We start from the raw sequence: 16,818 nt of genomic DNA, 5'->3' as shown, positions 1-16,818 counted from the left end.
TCGTTCTTCTTCTCGCGCGTCTTCCTCTGGTTTTTCGATCGTTCTTTTCCTCTCCTTTCTCATTGGTTTGTTCTTCGTCATTGATATTAGTTTTTCTTTCTGTAACTCCAGCTTCGTTTTGACATGGTGTATTTATAGTTTTTGACATAGTGTATTCTGCAACCTCTCTATTGTTGATGACCAGTTTGTTCCGAAGGTTGGAATGACCTTTACCACCCTTGAAGATGCTGGAAAATTTTACAGGAACTATACCAAGGCTGCAGGTTTTTCTACAAGAGTTCGGAGCACAAATAGAAAGGAAAACGAGATTAAGAATCAATTGATTACATGTAGCAGAGAGGGAAAATGAAACTCTCATAGCAAAGACTCATTTGATAGGAATTGGAATGATTTTCTGCTAAACTTTGGTCTTGTGGACAACAAGTGGCTTTCATGTAGTGTTGGGTTAAAATCTGCAGCAGAGGTGTAAATTTAATTTTTTATCAGGTGTATTTATAGTCTGTGTTTGGGTGTATTATGCAGATCTCTATGCAGACCGTCATATATGGGTTTCAAGCTATCTGATCACCACTTCATATTATAGTACCTGTAAATCAGACATTTTGAATACACTAGAGAGAGTTTAATTAATTTTGGTCTTGTGGACAACAAGTGGCTTTCAGGTAGTGTTGGGTTAAAATCTACAGCAGGGGTGTAAATTTAATTTTTTATTGGGTGTATTTATAGTCTGTGTTTGGGTGTATCATGCAGATCTCTATGCAGACCGTCATATATGGGTTCCAATCTATTTGGATCACCACTTCATATTATAGTACCTGTAAAACAGACATTTTGAATACACCAGAGAGAGTTTAATTAATTTTGGTCTTGTGGACAACAAGTGGCTTTCAGGTAGTGTTGGGTTAAAATCTGCAGCAGAGGTGTAAATTTAATTTTTTATCGGGTGTATTTATAGTCTGTGTTTGGGTGTATTATGCAGATCTCTATGCAGACCGTCATATATGGGTTCCAATCTATTTGGATCACCACTTCATATTATAGTACCTGTAAATCAGAAATTTTGAATACACCAGAGAGAGTTTAATTAATTTTGGTCTTGTGGACAACAAGTGGCTTTCAGGTAGTGTTGGGTTAAAATCTGCAGCAGGGGTGTAAATTTAATTTTTTATCGGGTGTATTTATAGTCTGTGTTTGGGTGTATTATGCAGATCTCTATGCAGACCGTCATATATGGGTTCCAATCTATTTGGATCACCACTTCATATTATAGTACCTGTAAATCAGAAATTTTGAATACACCAGAGAGAGTTTAATTAATTTTGGTCTTGTGGACAACAAGTGGCTTTCAGGTAGTGTTGGGTTAAAATCTGCAGCAGGGGTGTAAATTTAATTTTTTATCGGGTGTATTTATAGTCTATGTTTGGGTGTATTATGCAGATCTCTATGCAGACCGTCATATATGGGTTCCAATCTATCTGGATCACCACTTCATATTATAGTACCTGTAAATCAGAAATTTTGAATACACCAGAGAGAGTTTAATTAATTTTGGTCTTGTGGACAACAAGTGGCTGACCGTCATATATGGGTTCCAATCTATTTGGATCACCACTTCATATTATAGTACCTGTAAATCAGAAATGTGTTTGGGTGCAGATCTCTATGCAGACCGTCATATATGGGTTCCAATCTATCTGGATCACCACTTCATATTATAGTACCTGTAAATCAGACATTTTGAATACACCAGAGAGAGTTTAATTAATTTTGATCTTGTGGACAACAAGTGGCTTTTAGGTAGTGTTGGGTTAAAATCTGCAGCAGAGGTGTAAATTTAATTTTTTATCGGGTGTATTTATAGTCTGTGTTTGGGTGTATTATGCAGATCTCTATGCAGACCGTCATATATGGGTTCTAATCTATCTGGATCACCACTTCATATTATAGTACCTGTAAATCAGAAATTTTGAATACACCAGAGAGAGTTTAATTAATTTTGGTCTTGTGGACAACAAGTTGCTTTCAGGTAGTGTTGGGTTAAAATCTGCAGCAGGGGTGTAAATTTAATTTTTTATCGGGTGTATTTATAGTCTGTGTTTGGGTGTATTATGCAGATCTCTATGCAGACCGTCATATATGGGTTCCAATCTATCTGGATCACCACTTCATATTATAGTACCTGTAAATCAGACATTTTGAATACACCAGAGAGAGTTTAATTATGGAAAAAAAAATTTACTTATAATTGGATCAAATATATTTACACCATGTGTTCAATTTCTTAGAACAAGAAGATCAATAAAACCTAGAAGAACATAGAAGAACAGTAAAACATAGTTCTTCGGTTTCGAAATCAGAAACAGAAATGTGGAAAATGTACGAGATGAGTAAAACAATAACGTACCTTGAATAATATTTTGTTGATGTTTTCTGCTATTATTCGCGATGAGTTCAAATGTCTATTCAGTTTGGAATGTTGCTCGAAACTTGAGGATTTGTGTTATCTTTGAAGGAGAAGATGAAGAGTGAGCCATAACGAGCAGTTTTTTCGAAGCGTAATCGTTCGAGTGATGCGCGTGAAATTGACGCTCCATTTAAAGGGAGGAAGTGCGCGTGGATTAAACCTGAGTTGGGCCAACTTGTAAGGATTGTATGCGTTATTTGCTTGTATGTGTAGCGGAGCCCTTTTAAAATATCTAAGACTATACTTTTTAAATGATGCAACAATTATGTATTCTTTTATCTTATAAAAAGACAATAAAGAGAAAAACGAAGCCTATTCTATGAATATAAAATAGGCTACGCTTTTCAAATGTAGTTTAAAAAAAGTGTGGCTGAATGAGTATTTTTCTTGTAGTATAGGTATGAAGAATAAAAAATAGAAGAAGAACTATGTAAGAAATATGAATTTTCTAAATGATAAATAATTATAAAAATTCACTATTACTCATATGTATATATGATTCTCATGAATAATAAAGTAAGTTGATTATTTTCCATGATTCTTTCAAGTGATGCTAGGTTGATTTTATAAATATTTTTTGTTCATATTTTAAGTTTATTTGATAAACACACCCTTGCACGAATAAAAAATAGTCTAATTTTATAGATTTATAAGTGCTAATAGCCTTTATATTTAATTTGTTTTATAGTGTAATAATAGTTAATATATTTGTTGTTAGATTTAACTATTACTATATTATTTATGATCATATTTAGTATATATGTCTGATTTATTGAAAAAAGTAGATTATTAAAATCAATTAATAACTATTTTAGAGTTAATTTAATTAATACTAGATTAAAAAAAAAATCAAACAATGCATAATATATTATTTTTTTATTAATCAAATTATTATAATTTAAATTAATTTTAAAAAAATAATTTAAAATTATAATTTTAATCTTATTACATGTATAATACAAATAATTACACTTGTTTAATAGATAAATGAGCGATGTAGACATATTTCATTAAAAAATATTGACGGTTAATAAATTTTACAGAAGTAAATATCAAAAGACAAAAAGAAATTTCTTTTATGGTTGAAAATCTCGTTGTGTAATTATCAAAGATTATTTATGATTTTTCTTTTTTCAAGGAGGATCGAATTGTTATGGATCGGTTTACCGATTTCTTCCCCTCATTATTGATTTTTAAATCGGATCATTGTTGGTTATTTATAATTTAGAAGGTCTAAATTTTAACTGATTGGGTTTGCTTAATAAATTCACCATCACTAAGAAATTCTAAGCAACTAAATAGGAATAAATAAACGTAATTAGTATCGCAATAAATATGACAAACCGTACGATAAATTAATATATTTATAAAAAAATCTGACTCAAAGATAGATAATATAATAAAAGATAAAATAAAATAAGAGCAATACTAGGGGTCAGTAATTTTTGTGATTGTTAGCTATCAATTAGTCATCAATGATGATTTGATGGTGTGAGATTGGTGTGAGATTTCATCCAATGGCTCACCTTCTTCTGCTGGTTACATGCTGGCCAAAATTCAATAAAACTGGTGGCTCCTAGACTTTTCCATAAAATAATAATTCGGTTGAAAAGTCATAATTGCCCTTGTGGGAATCCATGTGTATAAAATATCCTAGTGTTTGCGTTCTTTCTCTCGTTTCATCTCAAATCAAACTACAAACCTAATACTAGTCCTTTCCTTTCTCTTCTCTACTCATCTCTTAGTCATGAACATGAAGCCATCTGATAACCAGTATTACAAGTTTGACAGCCAGATTTTGACACTCTTTACATGGTCCCTGTATCTGGCTGCTCTCGTGGCATCACTTTGTACGTCTTCTATCAATCGAATCTTTGGAAGCCGTCTTACCATGTTGTCCGGCGGTATTCTATTTCTTGCCGGTGCCGTTTTTAATGCCTTTGCTCAGAAAGTATGGATGTTCATAGTTGTTCGCATGTTGCTTGGCTTCGGAATTGGATGTGCCAATCATTCTGTTCCAATCTATGTGTCAGAGGTTGCTCCTTACAAATACAGAAGCGCCCTTAACAGGATGTTCCGATTGGCCATCATCCTTGGCTTCATTGTGGCCAACGTCCACAACGATTTCTTCCCCAAGATGAAGAACAGTGAAGGCTGGCGCTACAGCTTGGGTTTCGCGGCTGTCCCCGCCGTGATGAACGTCATCGGCGCAATCTTTCTCCCCCACTCGCCGAGCTCCTTGATCGAGCGTGGCAAAGATGAGAAAGCCAAGCAAGAGCTTATCAAGATTATCGAAACCAGTGACGTGGAGGAAGAGTTCAAGGAACTTGTTGAGGCGAGTCAATCGTCCATGGCAGTGAAGCATCCATGGGCCACTCTGTTGAAGAGGCATTATAGGCCTCAACTCGTGATGGCCATAGCCATTCCTTTCTTCCTATGCTCCTGTTTTGTTCAGAACTTTTAGCTTTGGCAGCAAGGCTTCCCTTATGGCTTCCGTGATCATGGGTGGCTTTAATGCGCTTGCTATCTTTGTTTCAATCTTTACCGTTGACAAAGTTGGAAGGCGCAAGCTCTTTCTCGAAGGTGGAGCTCGGATGTTTATCTGTCTAAGTCTGTAAGTAAAAGAAGTTAAAGCCAAGGTTAGATTCTTTAAAACAGTTTCAATTTTAATTAGAACCAAAAGTGATATAGAATATATAGTTTTTTAAGGTTTTATTTCTATTTTAATAAACAGTTAGACTTGTTATTAAGATTTGTTTAAAATTTGGTTTAATCCAATATATTTATTTTTGCTTTTCTTTGAATTTTTATAATATTATTTAGTGAGATTATCAAATATTTTTATTAAACAACTTCATATCTTAGTTTTTTATTTTATTAGGACTATTTGAAAAGGATTTATTCCGCTTAGAATGAAACTATTTATTTGGTTTGTCTTAACTGGTAAAGTCAATACGAAAGAGAGATTAATTCGCTTTGAAATTATTAACCAAGAAAATATTTTGTGTTTTATATAACAGCAATGATAAAAAAATGGTCACCACTTATTTATGGGCTGTAATTTTTTTTTGGCAAGTATAGTATGCTAGAATATCATATGCTAGTTTACTATGAATTTGTTCGGATATGGTCAAGAAGCAATTTTAGAGTTGGACTGAGACATCAAATAAGAAAGAAGAAAGAAGAGTGCAAGAGATAAATGATGTGTTTTTTAACTATTATACATGTCCTTTTGGAGTTATAAAGAGTGATTAGGTACATACTCTTTTTTGTTGTTAATAATAATGCTGGAGATGACAAAAAAATTTTTATGGTTATAATGGTTGCATTGATTATTATTTTTTTGTTTATTTATTTTTTTTTGTTGTTGCCTCTATGCTTTACTTTTTGTGTTGAGTTTCTCTTTAAAAAATAATTTTAACAAGAAAGAATAATAGAAAGCAATTTTACCAAAAGAACAACAAAAAATGCAAATAATGTGAACAACAGATCATATTTTAGGTCTATTAATAAAAATTATATTTAATTAATTTAAAACTTAATTTTTTTTAAATTAAAATTAACTTTTTTTTTAACTTATTATTTACGCTGTTCAAATAAAATATTATTCTCTTATTTTTTTTAAAAAAATACAAATGTTTAGTTTTACTTTTTAGAATTTGAAAGCATCAATCGTAGTTTTAAGTTTAAATTTAATGAACAAATAAATAAATCCATTATTGCCCCATCATAGGTACAGCCGGAAAAAAAGAAAAAATTATTATAAATTAATATTAAAAATTTTAATTATTAAAAAAGATTTTTAATATTAAAATTATTTTAAAGAATTAATTTTTATAATATTTAAAGAAAATGATTAAATTTTTTTGAGAAGAAACAAATATATTCTTAAGTTATTTTTTTATTTATTTTTTTATAAACATATCTTTTTTCTAAGGGTTAATCACCAAAAATGTCTTCGAATTATTCAAACACTGATAAAAATACACACGAATTTTACTATAGACAAAAATGCCTTCAAATAATTTAAAAACACAACAACAATATCCAATAGTAAATATATATTTTCAAAAATACCTTAGAGATTGAATTTTGATGCAATTTTTTGCAAACATGATTATAAAAGTAATATATTATTATACATAAAAATTGATAATTTTTTGTTAAGTATATAATTTTTTTATAATTGTTATTGCCAATAATACTTTTAAAAAATCACAAAATAATATATATTTAACAAAAAATTACCAAATTTTAAGAATAATAATATCTTATTTTTCTAATTATGCTTGCAAAAAATTGCATCAAAATTCAATTTCTAATGTATTTTTTGAGAAATACATATTTAATGTTAGTTTTTTTGCAAGATTATCTAACATTAAATATGTATTTCTCAAAAAATATATTAGAGATTGAATTTTGATACAATTTTTTATAAGCATGATTAAAAGAATGAGATATTAATATCCTTAAAATTTGGTAATTTTTTGTTGAGTATATATTTTTTTTTGTAATTTTTTTGTTAACAACTAATAATACTTTTAAAAAATCACAAAAAATATATACTTAAAAAAATTATCAAATTTTAAGAATAATAATATATCATTTTTTTAATTATTTTTGTGAAAAATCTCATCAAAATTCAATCTCTAAGATATTTTTTGAAAATATATATTTACTATTAGGTATTGTTGTTATTGTTTTAAATTATTTAAAAGTATTTTTGTCTATAGTAAAATTCGGGTGCATTTTTGTCAGCGTTTGAATAATTCGGGGGCGTTTTTTGTGGTTAACCCTTTTTCTAATTATATATCATACTCAAATATTTTTTGATATACTTTTATTTATAGTTCATATAGACATTTGTTGCTGTCAATCACAAAAGGTAAAACCTCCGAATATACTAATGTGTTACTATTATCATATATATAGTAGTCAACAATTAGCATAAAACAAATAATTTAGAACACGTGGAATTTGACTTTGATGTCTTACTATTATCATATATAAAGTAGTCAACAGGAATTTGACTTGATAGATCTCTTTTTTTTTTCAATCATTCAAAACTTAGCCCTTGAATAATGCAATAATCGGTGCTGATTTAATTGGTCTTTGTCATCTATTACTCCTCACGAGTTGTTTGCTTTTGAGAAATTTCTAATGTTTTATTATTTTGTTTTATAGAGTAGTCAACAATTAATAGTAATTAGTCAATATTAATATTTTTTTTTGTAATTTATGTTTTTATTATTGGTTATTTATTGATTTATGTTTTTGCATAGACATGGAATCTACTATTCGTCAGTGACAAATTTTTTGTTATTTTCACGTTGGAGGCAATATTAAAGTTGTATCAAATCAAAACATTATTTATCATGGAGGAAAAACTACAGGAGAACTAATTAAAGAAGAATGTACGCATTCAAATTTAATGTATAAAATATGACTTCGAACCCAGAAAAATATGCAGAACAAATGCGTTATCTACATAGTTAAGTTTAACTAATCTCAACTCATGAATCTTATTGATACTGGTAACCAATTGATCACGTTCAATGATGATACAACTTATGTATACATCATGGAGGTAGAAAAGACTAACCATGATAGTACACCTCATGAACCTTATTGATACTGGTAACCAATTGATTACATTCAATGATGATACAACTCATATATACATCATGGAGGTAGAAAAGACTAAGCATGATAGTACACCTCATGAAGACAATGACAACAACGATCATGATAGGTATGTATTCTAACTGTTTTATCTTTTTATAAATTTTTCTTATATTAGTGATTAGTGAATTGTTATAAAAGTAATTTAAAATTTTTTATGATTAGTATACTGTCAAATAATTCAACTCAAAGAGTCGACGTTTCTCTAATATTGATAGTCAAAATTCATTGACACCAATTCCATGTATAACCCAATTTGTCCTTATATCCCAGATTATCAATGGTTCTACTAAATGGAATGATCTTATAAAAAAAGAAGGAGAGATTTTTCAAAATACAAGTGAGCTGAGAAAAACATTGTTTAAATATGGTATTGCTCATAAGTTTACATCATGGTTCTGAAAATCGGACCGGACCAGCTAATTCAACCGAAAAAATCAGGAACCGATTACTTGGCCAGTCCGGGTAATCTCAAAAACTGAATGGTAAAGAACCAGTAAAAAAATTGGTCGAATCGGCAGTTAACCGGCGAACCGGAAGAACCGTCCGATTTTTTGGTGGTTTAGTGATTTGGAAATTCAGATGCCAAACGACGTCGTTTTGGCTTAAAAAAAAAAGGCGTACGCATTAAGCCGTTAACCAAACCTAACCCTAATCCACTTTCTTCCCCCATTACCCCAATCAGCCAATCTCCCCTTTCTTCCCCCCTCACCCACCAAGGCCACCATTGCCACCGCCCACCAAGCTCCAGATTTCAGAAACCACCGAGCCATCCACAGCAGCAGCGCTCCTCATTCGCCACCCAAACCAATCCACAGCAGCCGCGACCACCACCGTGTTGAGCCCGCCTCCTCGTCGTCGAACGTCGCCGAGCCCGCCTCCTCATTCGCCGGTAAGACTCTGTTCTTGTCTTCTTCCTGATTTTGAACTTGCTTTCTTCTGAAATCTGAGCTCGCCTGTTCTGTTTGAAAAAAAAAATAACAGGGCATCTGAGTTAAAAAAAATAACATATGAATCCAGTTAAATATGCTTCAGGTTCAATCTGTTTTTCAAGTCGTGTTGAGTCTCGAACGCTTTTATTACCCTTTCAATCTGTTTGCTGCTTCTGAATATGTTCTGATCTTGATTTTTGTTTTTGATTTTCTATGCTGCCTGTTCTGTTTGCTGCTTCTGAATATGTTCTGATCTTGATTTTTGTTTTTGATTCTCTAAGCTGCCTGTTCTGGTTGCTGCTTCATGAATATTTTTGTTGCTTCTGAATGGAAATAGTTTGAAATTTTTATTTTACCTGAATCAGTTGATTTCTGTGACTGTCAAGCTGCATGAACAAATTACATATATTATGAACAGTGTCAATTATCTAGGCAGCAAAATTTATCTTTCATATACATGACCAAATGAAGCTCATATATACCTGTATGTTGATATAATTTTCCATGCTGCCTGTTCTGTTTGCTGCTTTTGTTTGCTGCTTCTGAATATGTTCTGAATATATACCTGTATGTTTGCTACCTGTATGTGCTGAATATGCTGCCTGCTTCTGTTTGCTACTTCTGAATATGTTCAAATACAGCTTCTTTTGGTGGTACTTCTGATGATGGTGGCTTTGGATTACCTGTTTATGATGGAGATGTTGGAACACTTAATGATAATTATGATTTTTGATGAGTTGCACCTTTGATTAGTTGAAAACTTGCTAGTAATTGTATCTTTTGAATGTAGAACATTATGGGTTTGTCATTATGTACGTTTTATTTTTTGTTTAGTTATAAACTTTGATATTTGAAGTTGTTTGTGAACCTCTAATCTTAAGTAATGGATAATTTATTATATGAAATATTAAATTTTATTAAGTTAGCAATTATTGAATTTATATATTTAAGATTATTTTAAGTTTTTTAATAATTTTATTTAATATTTAATTAAACCGGTTGAACCCCAGTTGAACTCCGGTCGAACCAGTAAACCATTGAACCAATGACCTCACCGGTTTATTGACCGGTCTGATTCTCGCAACCTTGGTTTACATACAAGTTCTTTTAAAGAACAGTCCAGGTAAAATAATTTGTGTCAGCAAAGTTGAAAATTATCCATGGAAATTGCCGGTTTATGCTATGGGAAAAAATACTTCGCTCTTTGTAGTGAGACATTTTATCAAGAATCATAAGCACTCAGCTCAAGATGCATTGGAGAGTACTCACTCTTTTAGGTCTGATTCGGTGTCTTCAATTATTGTGGACAAGTTGATATTAACTCCTGATAAATTGCCTAATGACATACGAAATGACATTTTTAAAGAATACAAATTTTCACTAATATATCACCAAGGTTGGGAAATGGATCATCTCCAGTTTTTTTATCACTTGATAGAATGCAGTGTGATCTATCACCTTTAATTTTATAAATAGAACCAGAAATAAATAAGAAAGAGAAAGCAATAAATGGTTAGATTAAACACTGGATACCATCCAGTTTTTCTTTCACTGGAGAGGATCTACTCCCCCAAACTTGGGCTGCAAAGGAGAAAGCATTAGCTGAAATTAATGACGTACCTAAAGATTCATATATGCTAATTTCTTACATATGTGCATTTACAAATGTAGCCGATGTGATCAGAATGGTCATAATCGTTCTAAATGTAAAAATTCTAATCCGAAAAAATACGAGTATTTTTGGATAGTTATAACTTTATAGATTATCACATTTGGAATTGCAATGTTGGTTTTTCTTATGTTATGTATATGAGGTGATTCTACTTTGATTTTAATTGTATTTGTGAAAATTTGCACTTAAATTTTATAGTTTTATGTTGGTTTTTATTTAAATTTGTGTAATTTTACACTTGAATTTTGTAGTTCTATGTTGATTTTAATAGCATATGTGCAAATATGCACTTGAATTATGCAATAGGTTTTGGCTTTAGTTCTATTGTGCAATTCTACAATCAAATGACAAAATTCTATAATTCTACATTAAAGTTGCTGCATTTAGTAAATAAAAAATCTGCAATTCTACATTAATTCTATAATTTTGTACTAATATTTTATAAATTTTTGCACAAACTCTGCAATTTTACACTAAAATTGTGTAACTCTGCTCATAGTTAAACAAAAGAATCTTAGAAAAAAAAAAACTTTCTATAAAATTTTTAATTGATATTTCATCACAAGTCAAATATTCAATGAATAATTATGCTTCCATATCAGTCTTCTTATAAAATTAGACCATTCTAATGTTTTTATATCACTGTTTCTTATGCTTCATTGTACAAGTACACGGTAAAAAACAACAATCATTAAGTACAAATACTTTCAGTAAAAAACAACAATTATTAAATACAAATACATTGCAAAAAAGTGTAACTAAAGGATTGATCAAAACCAGAACAATCTTCTTCTAACACTCCATCATGATCTAACAATGCATTCTTATTCTTAGTCTAACTGAAGTCCCAAACACTTTATTGCTCCAACCGTTGTCATCTTGCATGTATTCTTAAAGATTGGAGTCAAGTTATTCACTACAACATACACCGAGTATGATGCACAGAGGAACCAATAATTGGTTAAAACCTTACTCTAGTAATAGAAATTCCATCTTCTTGCAATTTTTGTGTGTAAACATAATTAAGAGTCATGACATATAATCAGGTTCTTTTAATTAGACAAATAAAAAGAAATGTTACAATCATAAGCAACGCCAAAGCATTGCGTTTAAAGTTCATAAAAAAAAATTTCTAACACAACTTTAGAAATAAAAACTGATCCATCTTCATTTTTAGCCTCATACTAAACACACCTTATTGAACATAAACCCTTTAAATTCAGATTCATTCGTTCATTAGTGTATTTTTCAACATAGATAACAAGTGTTATTAGAGTTCTTATTGGGGTTAAATATATCGCTCTTAACATCAATAATACACTATTATATTCATTAAAAAAATTAACTTAGATTTTGTTTAATGCATATGCCCTTATGACTTGAAAGAAACAAAATTGAAAATCACATAATCAGTAAAACAAAACAGTAACTAATAGTCTCATAAGCTTTGGATTAAGGCATTTTTTCGGCTGGATCAATTTTAGGATATGGAGGTGGAATGAGTTTGAAAATTATGATTTTTCTATAGGTGAAAAAGATGAGAGAAAGAAAACAAGAAAAAGAAAAAGATAAATTATTAAAATAATATTATCTTTTAAATTTTTATTTAAATTAATGATTTTTAATAATTTTAATATTAACCGTCCTTCTTATTAATTAAGTTTTATTAATGGTCTTTACAATAATTTTCCCTATAAAAAGGGAGTGGTGCTTCCACTCTCTGTTGCAGTTACCACATTTGAGTCCTGTCACAATTTTGAATCGATTTAGGGTTTTAACTCTTAATTTGCTCTCAAAATCGTAACGCAAATGGCAGAAGGCCCCGCACCGGAACCCGTCGATCCCAGCGCCGCAGCTGTCGACATGGAGCTCGAGAAGGACGACAACGTCGCCGACCCGAACCAGAAGCGACCCAGAGAGGATGCCCAACAACAAGAGGAAGCGAAGGAGGACGACGTTGTCGCTCCGAAGAAGCAGAAGGTGGAGGCTGAGGAGAAGTCCGTAGAGGAACACCGCTTGGAGAAGATTGACGAACCCAAAGGATCAGAAGAAGCCGTGAAGTTGGGGCCCAAGAGCTTCCAGTCTTCCTCTGACATGTTCAATTACTTCTACAAATTCCTTCATCTTTGGCCTCACCATCTCAACATCAACAAGGTATGCCCAAAACAAAATAGAATATGAGATTCATTTTATTTATGATTAGTTAGAATCTGTGAATGATATCGATTGAGTTCTGCTAATATTTGGAGCAAAATTTAGGTAAAGTTTCGCAGGTTGTTGCAGATCATAATTTTCTCAAGGGAGGGTCCAGCGGTTAAAAAATATTGTACATCTCACTCTGAGCACTGAAAGAACTTTTCCCAAATTTGATTCTCTTTTCAAAGTGTTTTATACACCTTCATTAACTGATTGATTACCCATATTATATCCAATTTATGTTTATAATCTGTGGACATTCCTGAACTCTTCAATTTTCACTTGGATTTTCGAATCTTTCTGTTAAGTCATTAAAGATTAAATTCCGCTACGTTACCATAAGTATTTTTGCCAATTTCTGCCAACTCTTATTTATAACTGTGTTTAATGAAAGTGTCTTTGTGGACGTGTCTAATAAAAATATATTTTTTAGGGAAAGTATAGGGAGCCAATGGCTTAAGCGTACAATGAAGGTTTAGGAAGTATTAGAGATATAATCATTAGTGTTACGTTGTCCTATCAGGTTATGCTTTTGGGATGAGTGGTTTCATGATATGACATTAGAGTTCTAGATCTGAAAGGTCAAGTGTTCGATCTTTGGTAAATCCCAAAATCAACTTAAGTTTTTGAGATAAGTGGTTTTATGACATGAGATGTTTATTTATCCTGGTATCCGTATGGTTATTCTGGATAGTATGGGTGATCCGGATGATTATTTTGGATAGTATGGATGATGATCATTCTATTCATGGATCAAAGATTTAGCCCATTGTACACATTGTACACTTAAGCTATTGGCTCCCTAGCACTACTCTATTTTTTATGACTGTGTTTAACAGAATTGTCTTTATAGATATATTTTTTGGATGTATCTCTTTACATATGTGTTTAAAATATAATAATTAATTATTGTTGACAATAAGTTGGCAGATAATATGTTGATACCCTATACTTTTTCTTAAAAATTTAGGAGGGGCGAGCAGCCTTACCTATTCATTAGAAGAACCAGTTGTTTCAATGCATGCATTCTTGATTTGATATTCAGTGCGATGGTTTTGAGAACAGAGTTTCACTATATATTTGCATTAAGTTATTGAGTTGTTGAACTTTATGAAGATTATTTGCCACCAGATGTTTAAATTGGTGTTTGAAATGTATCCAGATTCTGAATTCTGAAGGTGTATATGTTACTGAATCATTAGTGACTTTCTTGTATGCATCAGTATGAACATCTTGTGTTGTTGGAGTTGCTTAAGAAAGGGCATGCTGAGTCCGACAGGAAGATTGGTGTAGGGATCCGCGGCTTCCAAGTCCGCAATCATCCAATCTACAAGAGCAGGTGCTTCTTCCTCATCAGGGAGGACAACACTGTTGAAGATTTCAGCTTCCGGAAGTGCGTTGATCATATTCTTCCATTGCCAGAAGAGATGCAAATAAAATCTAATCAGAACAAAGCATTAGGCGGCAGTGGTGGAGGAAGGCCTCATCGAGGAGGAAAAGGTGGCAGAGGGAGAGGTGGAAAAGGAGGAAAAGGAGGAAAGTGGAGACAATAGAGCATAAAATAGTTCTCTAGTAGGGGTGTCGGTCTCTGTTTTGTTGAAATCTAAGTTAATTTTATGTATGCATGAGCAGTTAATTATTGTATTATTTTTGCTTTAATATCATATTAAACTCAAACATTTTCAAGAATGTGACCGACTAAAAGAATCTGTTTTAAGAATTCATTTTTAGAATAAAAAATTTGTCCATTCAAAAATTAGCTAATTTTTATTGAAGTTAACTAAACTTGCCTCAAAACAAGTTTTTTAATGATATTTCATAAGGTCATTTAACAAATAAAAAATATATTGAAGAAAAAACAATGACAAGTTTAAGACAAATTATATATGAAACGATAGGTTACACAATTGATATATACGAGAACACAAATTTTATGTCTGATAAGAAACTTGCAAATTTTATATTGGAAAGAAGTTCTTTCAATTGATATGATTTTGATTTATTTTTCAATATTTTAGTTATTGATTTCGTGTATTTGACATTTGAATATTGAAATTTCAATTTTATATGAAATCAACTTTCTTATGAAAACTAAAGTATTAAAATTATCTAAAACTAATTAATACACCAACAAATTTATTCATACAAAATAAAAATTCAATGTTTTAAAAGAACTATCTACAAAATGTAATAATATTGTTGACAAAATTATCCAAATTTTGTGTTGATTTTCCATACGAATTAGGATTTATAGATACATTAATTTGCTTAGTTTTTACTTTTACTTTTTGCATAAATAATTTTGTACATAATATAAAGATTTTCAACCATACTATATGAACATCTGTCACTTGTATCGAAATATAGAATGACATCATATTTATATTTACAAACAAATTTCATAATCAATATATTTAAATTTGATTCACATTGTAATTAAATTTTATAAATAATATAATTAAACTAAATTTATATTTATAGTCAAGATACGAATAAAATACAAAAATTTATTGGTGAATAAATTTTATATTCATAAAAAATTGAATATTTTATTATGGAAAAGCTTGATTACTCAATTACAAAAAAAGTTGATTATTATGTTGTGAAAATGATTATTTTGAAGGTCATATTACATGTTTAATGCATATATATATATATATAGACTAAAAATAAATGAATAAATTAATTATTATTTATGTGTATTTATACATTTGAATTCAAATATATTTTCAACTGAACAATTAGCATCATCAATCTTACATTGGACGAATAATTAAATTTGTCTATATTATTATAATAAAAAAATAATCCATAATCATAATATACATTATTAAAGGGTAAACCTTCATGTTGAATATGTGACAAAACGAAAATAGATATAAACTGGTCATACATGTATGCATGTTTATTGATAGATGGATTATATAAGATGAAAGTGATAAAGATTGTCTCTAAAGTGAAGGGTATTTACAAATTTGATTAATTAATATTATTAATATTAATAAATGGTTATTAATTATTTTGTATCATTTGATTGAAGGGACACAATCTTTTAAAGAATGTGTATGTTCAAAACATTGTGTCTATTGGCTAAAGGGACACGACTCTTTAAGAATTGTATATGTTCAAAATATTGTATCTATTGGCAATAGAAATGACAACCATTTGTATACGTAACTAATCATAATTGCTACATGCAATATGTATAAATAAGTCCTTGTCCACTATTTCAAATATGAAGTATTAAGCGTACAATTTACACTACTATTAAGAGATTTTCGTTGTTCAAGAGAGTTGAGAATTTCTTACTATTGCTAATTAAGAAATTCTTAGGTTTCATTGTATCGTGGGAGAGTATTGTCATCAACCCTATAGCAACTAAGTGTGGGGACAAATATCTCTCTAAAGAAAGCGATCTAATCGTGCCTTGAAACCACTACACAAATATAAGATTTTGTCATCTTACCATCTTCATAAACCCAACAATTTTAGAGAGATACTTCTTGAAGATGGCACAAGATCAAAACACTACGTTCAAGGTCATGAATCAAGAGTTTGTCAAATTAGATCGCTTTGATAGAACGAACTTCAACCGTTGGAAAGACAAGATGATGTTTCTTCTTTCAGTTCTCAATCTTGCATATGTGATTGACCCAAAGACTACACCAATTGCCTATGCTGCTGAAAATTTCACACCGGAAGAGAAAGAAAAGATTGTTCAATTGAAAAAGAAACGTGATGAAGATACTTTTGCATGTCGAGGTCATATTCTCAATACTTTATCCGACCGACTCTATGATCTCTACATGTCAATTCAATCACCATTAGAGATTTGGAAATCTTTAGAAGAAAAGTACAATACCAAACGACAA

At 30.6% G+C, this 16,818-nt stretch overlaps 1 protein-coding gene and 1 pseudogene across 1 annotated transcript; both read left to right on the top strand.

The window, feature by feature from the left end:
- The first annotated feature begins 4,165 nt into the window (after nt 1-4,165).
- On the top strand, nt 4,166-5,260 carry LOC112698315 (sugar carrier protein C-like; annotated as a pseudogene).
- A 7,168-nt stretch (nt 5,261-12,428) lies between these two features.
- Nucleotides 12,429-14,702, top strand: LOC112697576 (uncharacterized). Its single transcript, XM_025750806.3, has 2 exons — nt 12,429-12,904; nt 14,170-14,702. The coding sequence occupies exons 1-2, from the start codon at nt 12,560-12,562 to the stop codon at nt 14,497-14,499; spliced, it is 675 nt and encodes a 224-aa protein (XP_025606591.1). The 5' UTR covers nt 12,429-12,559; the 3' UTR covers nt 14,500-14,702.
- Nucleotides 14,703-16,818: the final 2,116 nt, after the last annotated feature.

The sequence above is a fragment of the Arachis hypogaea genome, chromosome 16 (assembly GCF_003086295.3).
Source record: "Arachis hypogaea cultivar Tifrunner chromosome 16, arahy.Tifrunner.gnm2.J5K5, whole genome shotgun sequence".
Classification (NCBI taxonomy): Eukaryota; Viridiplantae; Streptophyta; class Magnoliopsida; order Fabales; family Fabaceae; genus Arachis; species Arachis hypogaea.
This window is presented reverse-complemented; position numbering and strand designations above follow the sequence as displayed.

Excerpts from the sequence above, each read along its gene's own strand:
- LOC112697576 (XM_025750806.3), top strand. The coding sequence starts at position 12,560 with ATGGCAGAAGGCCCCGCACCGGAACCCGTCGATCCCAGCGCCGCAGCT. Across the intron at positions 12,905-14,169 it reads ACCATCTCAACATCAACAAG|TATGAACATCTTGTGTTGTT; the intron begins GTATGCCCAAAA and ends TGTATGCATCAG.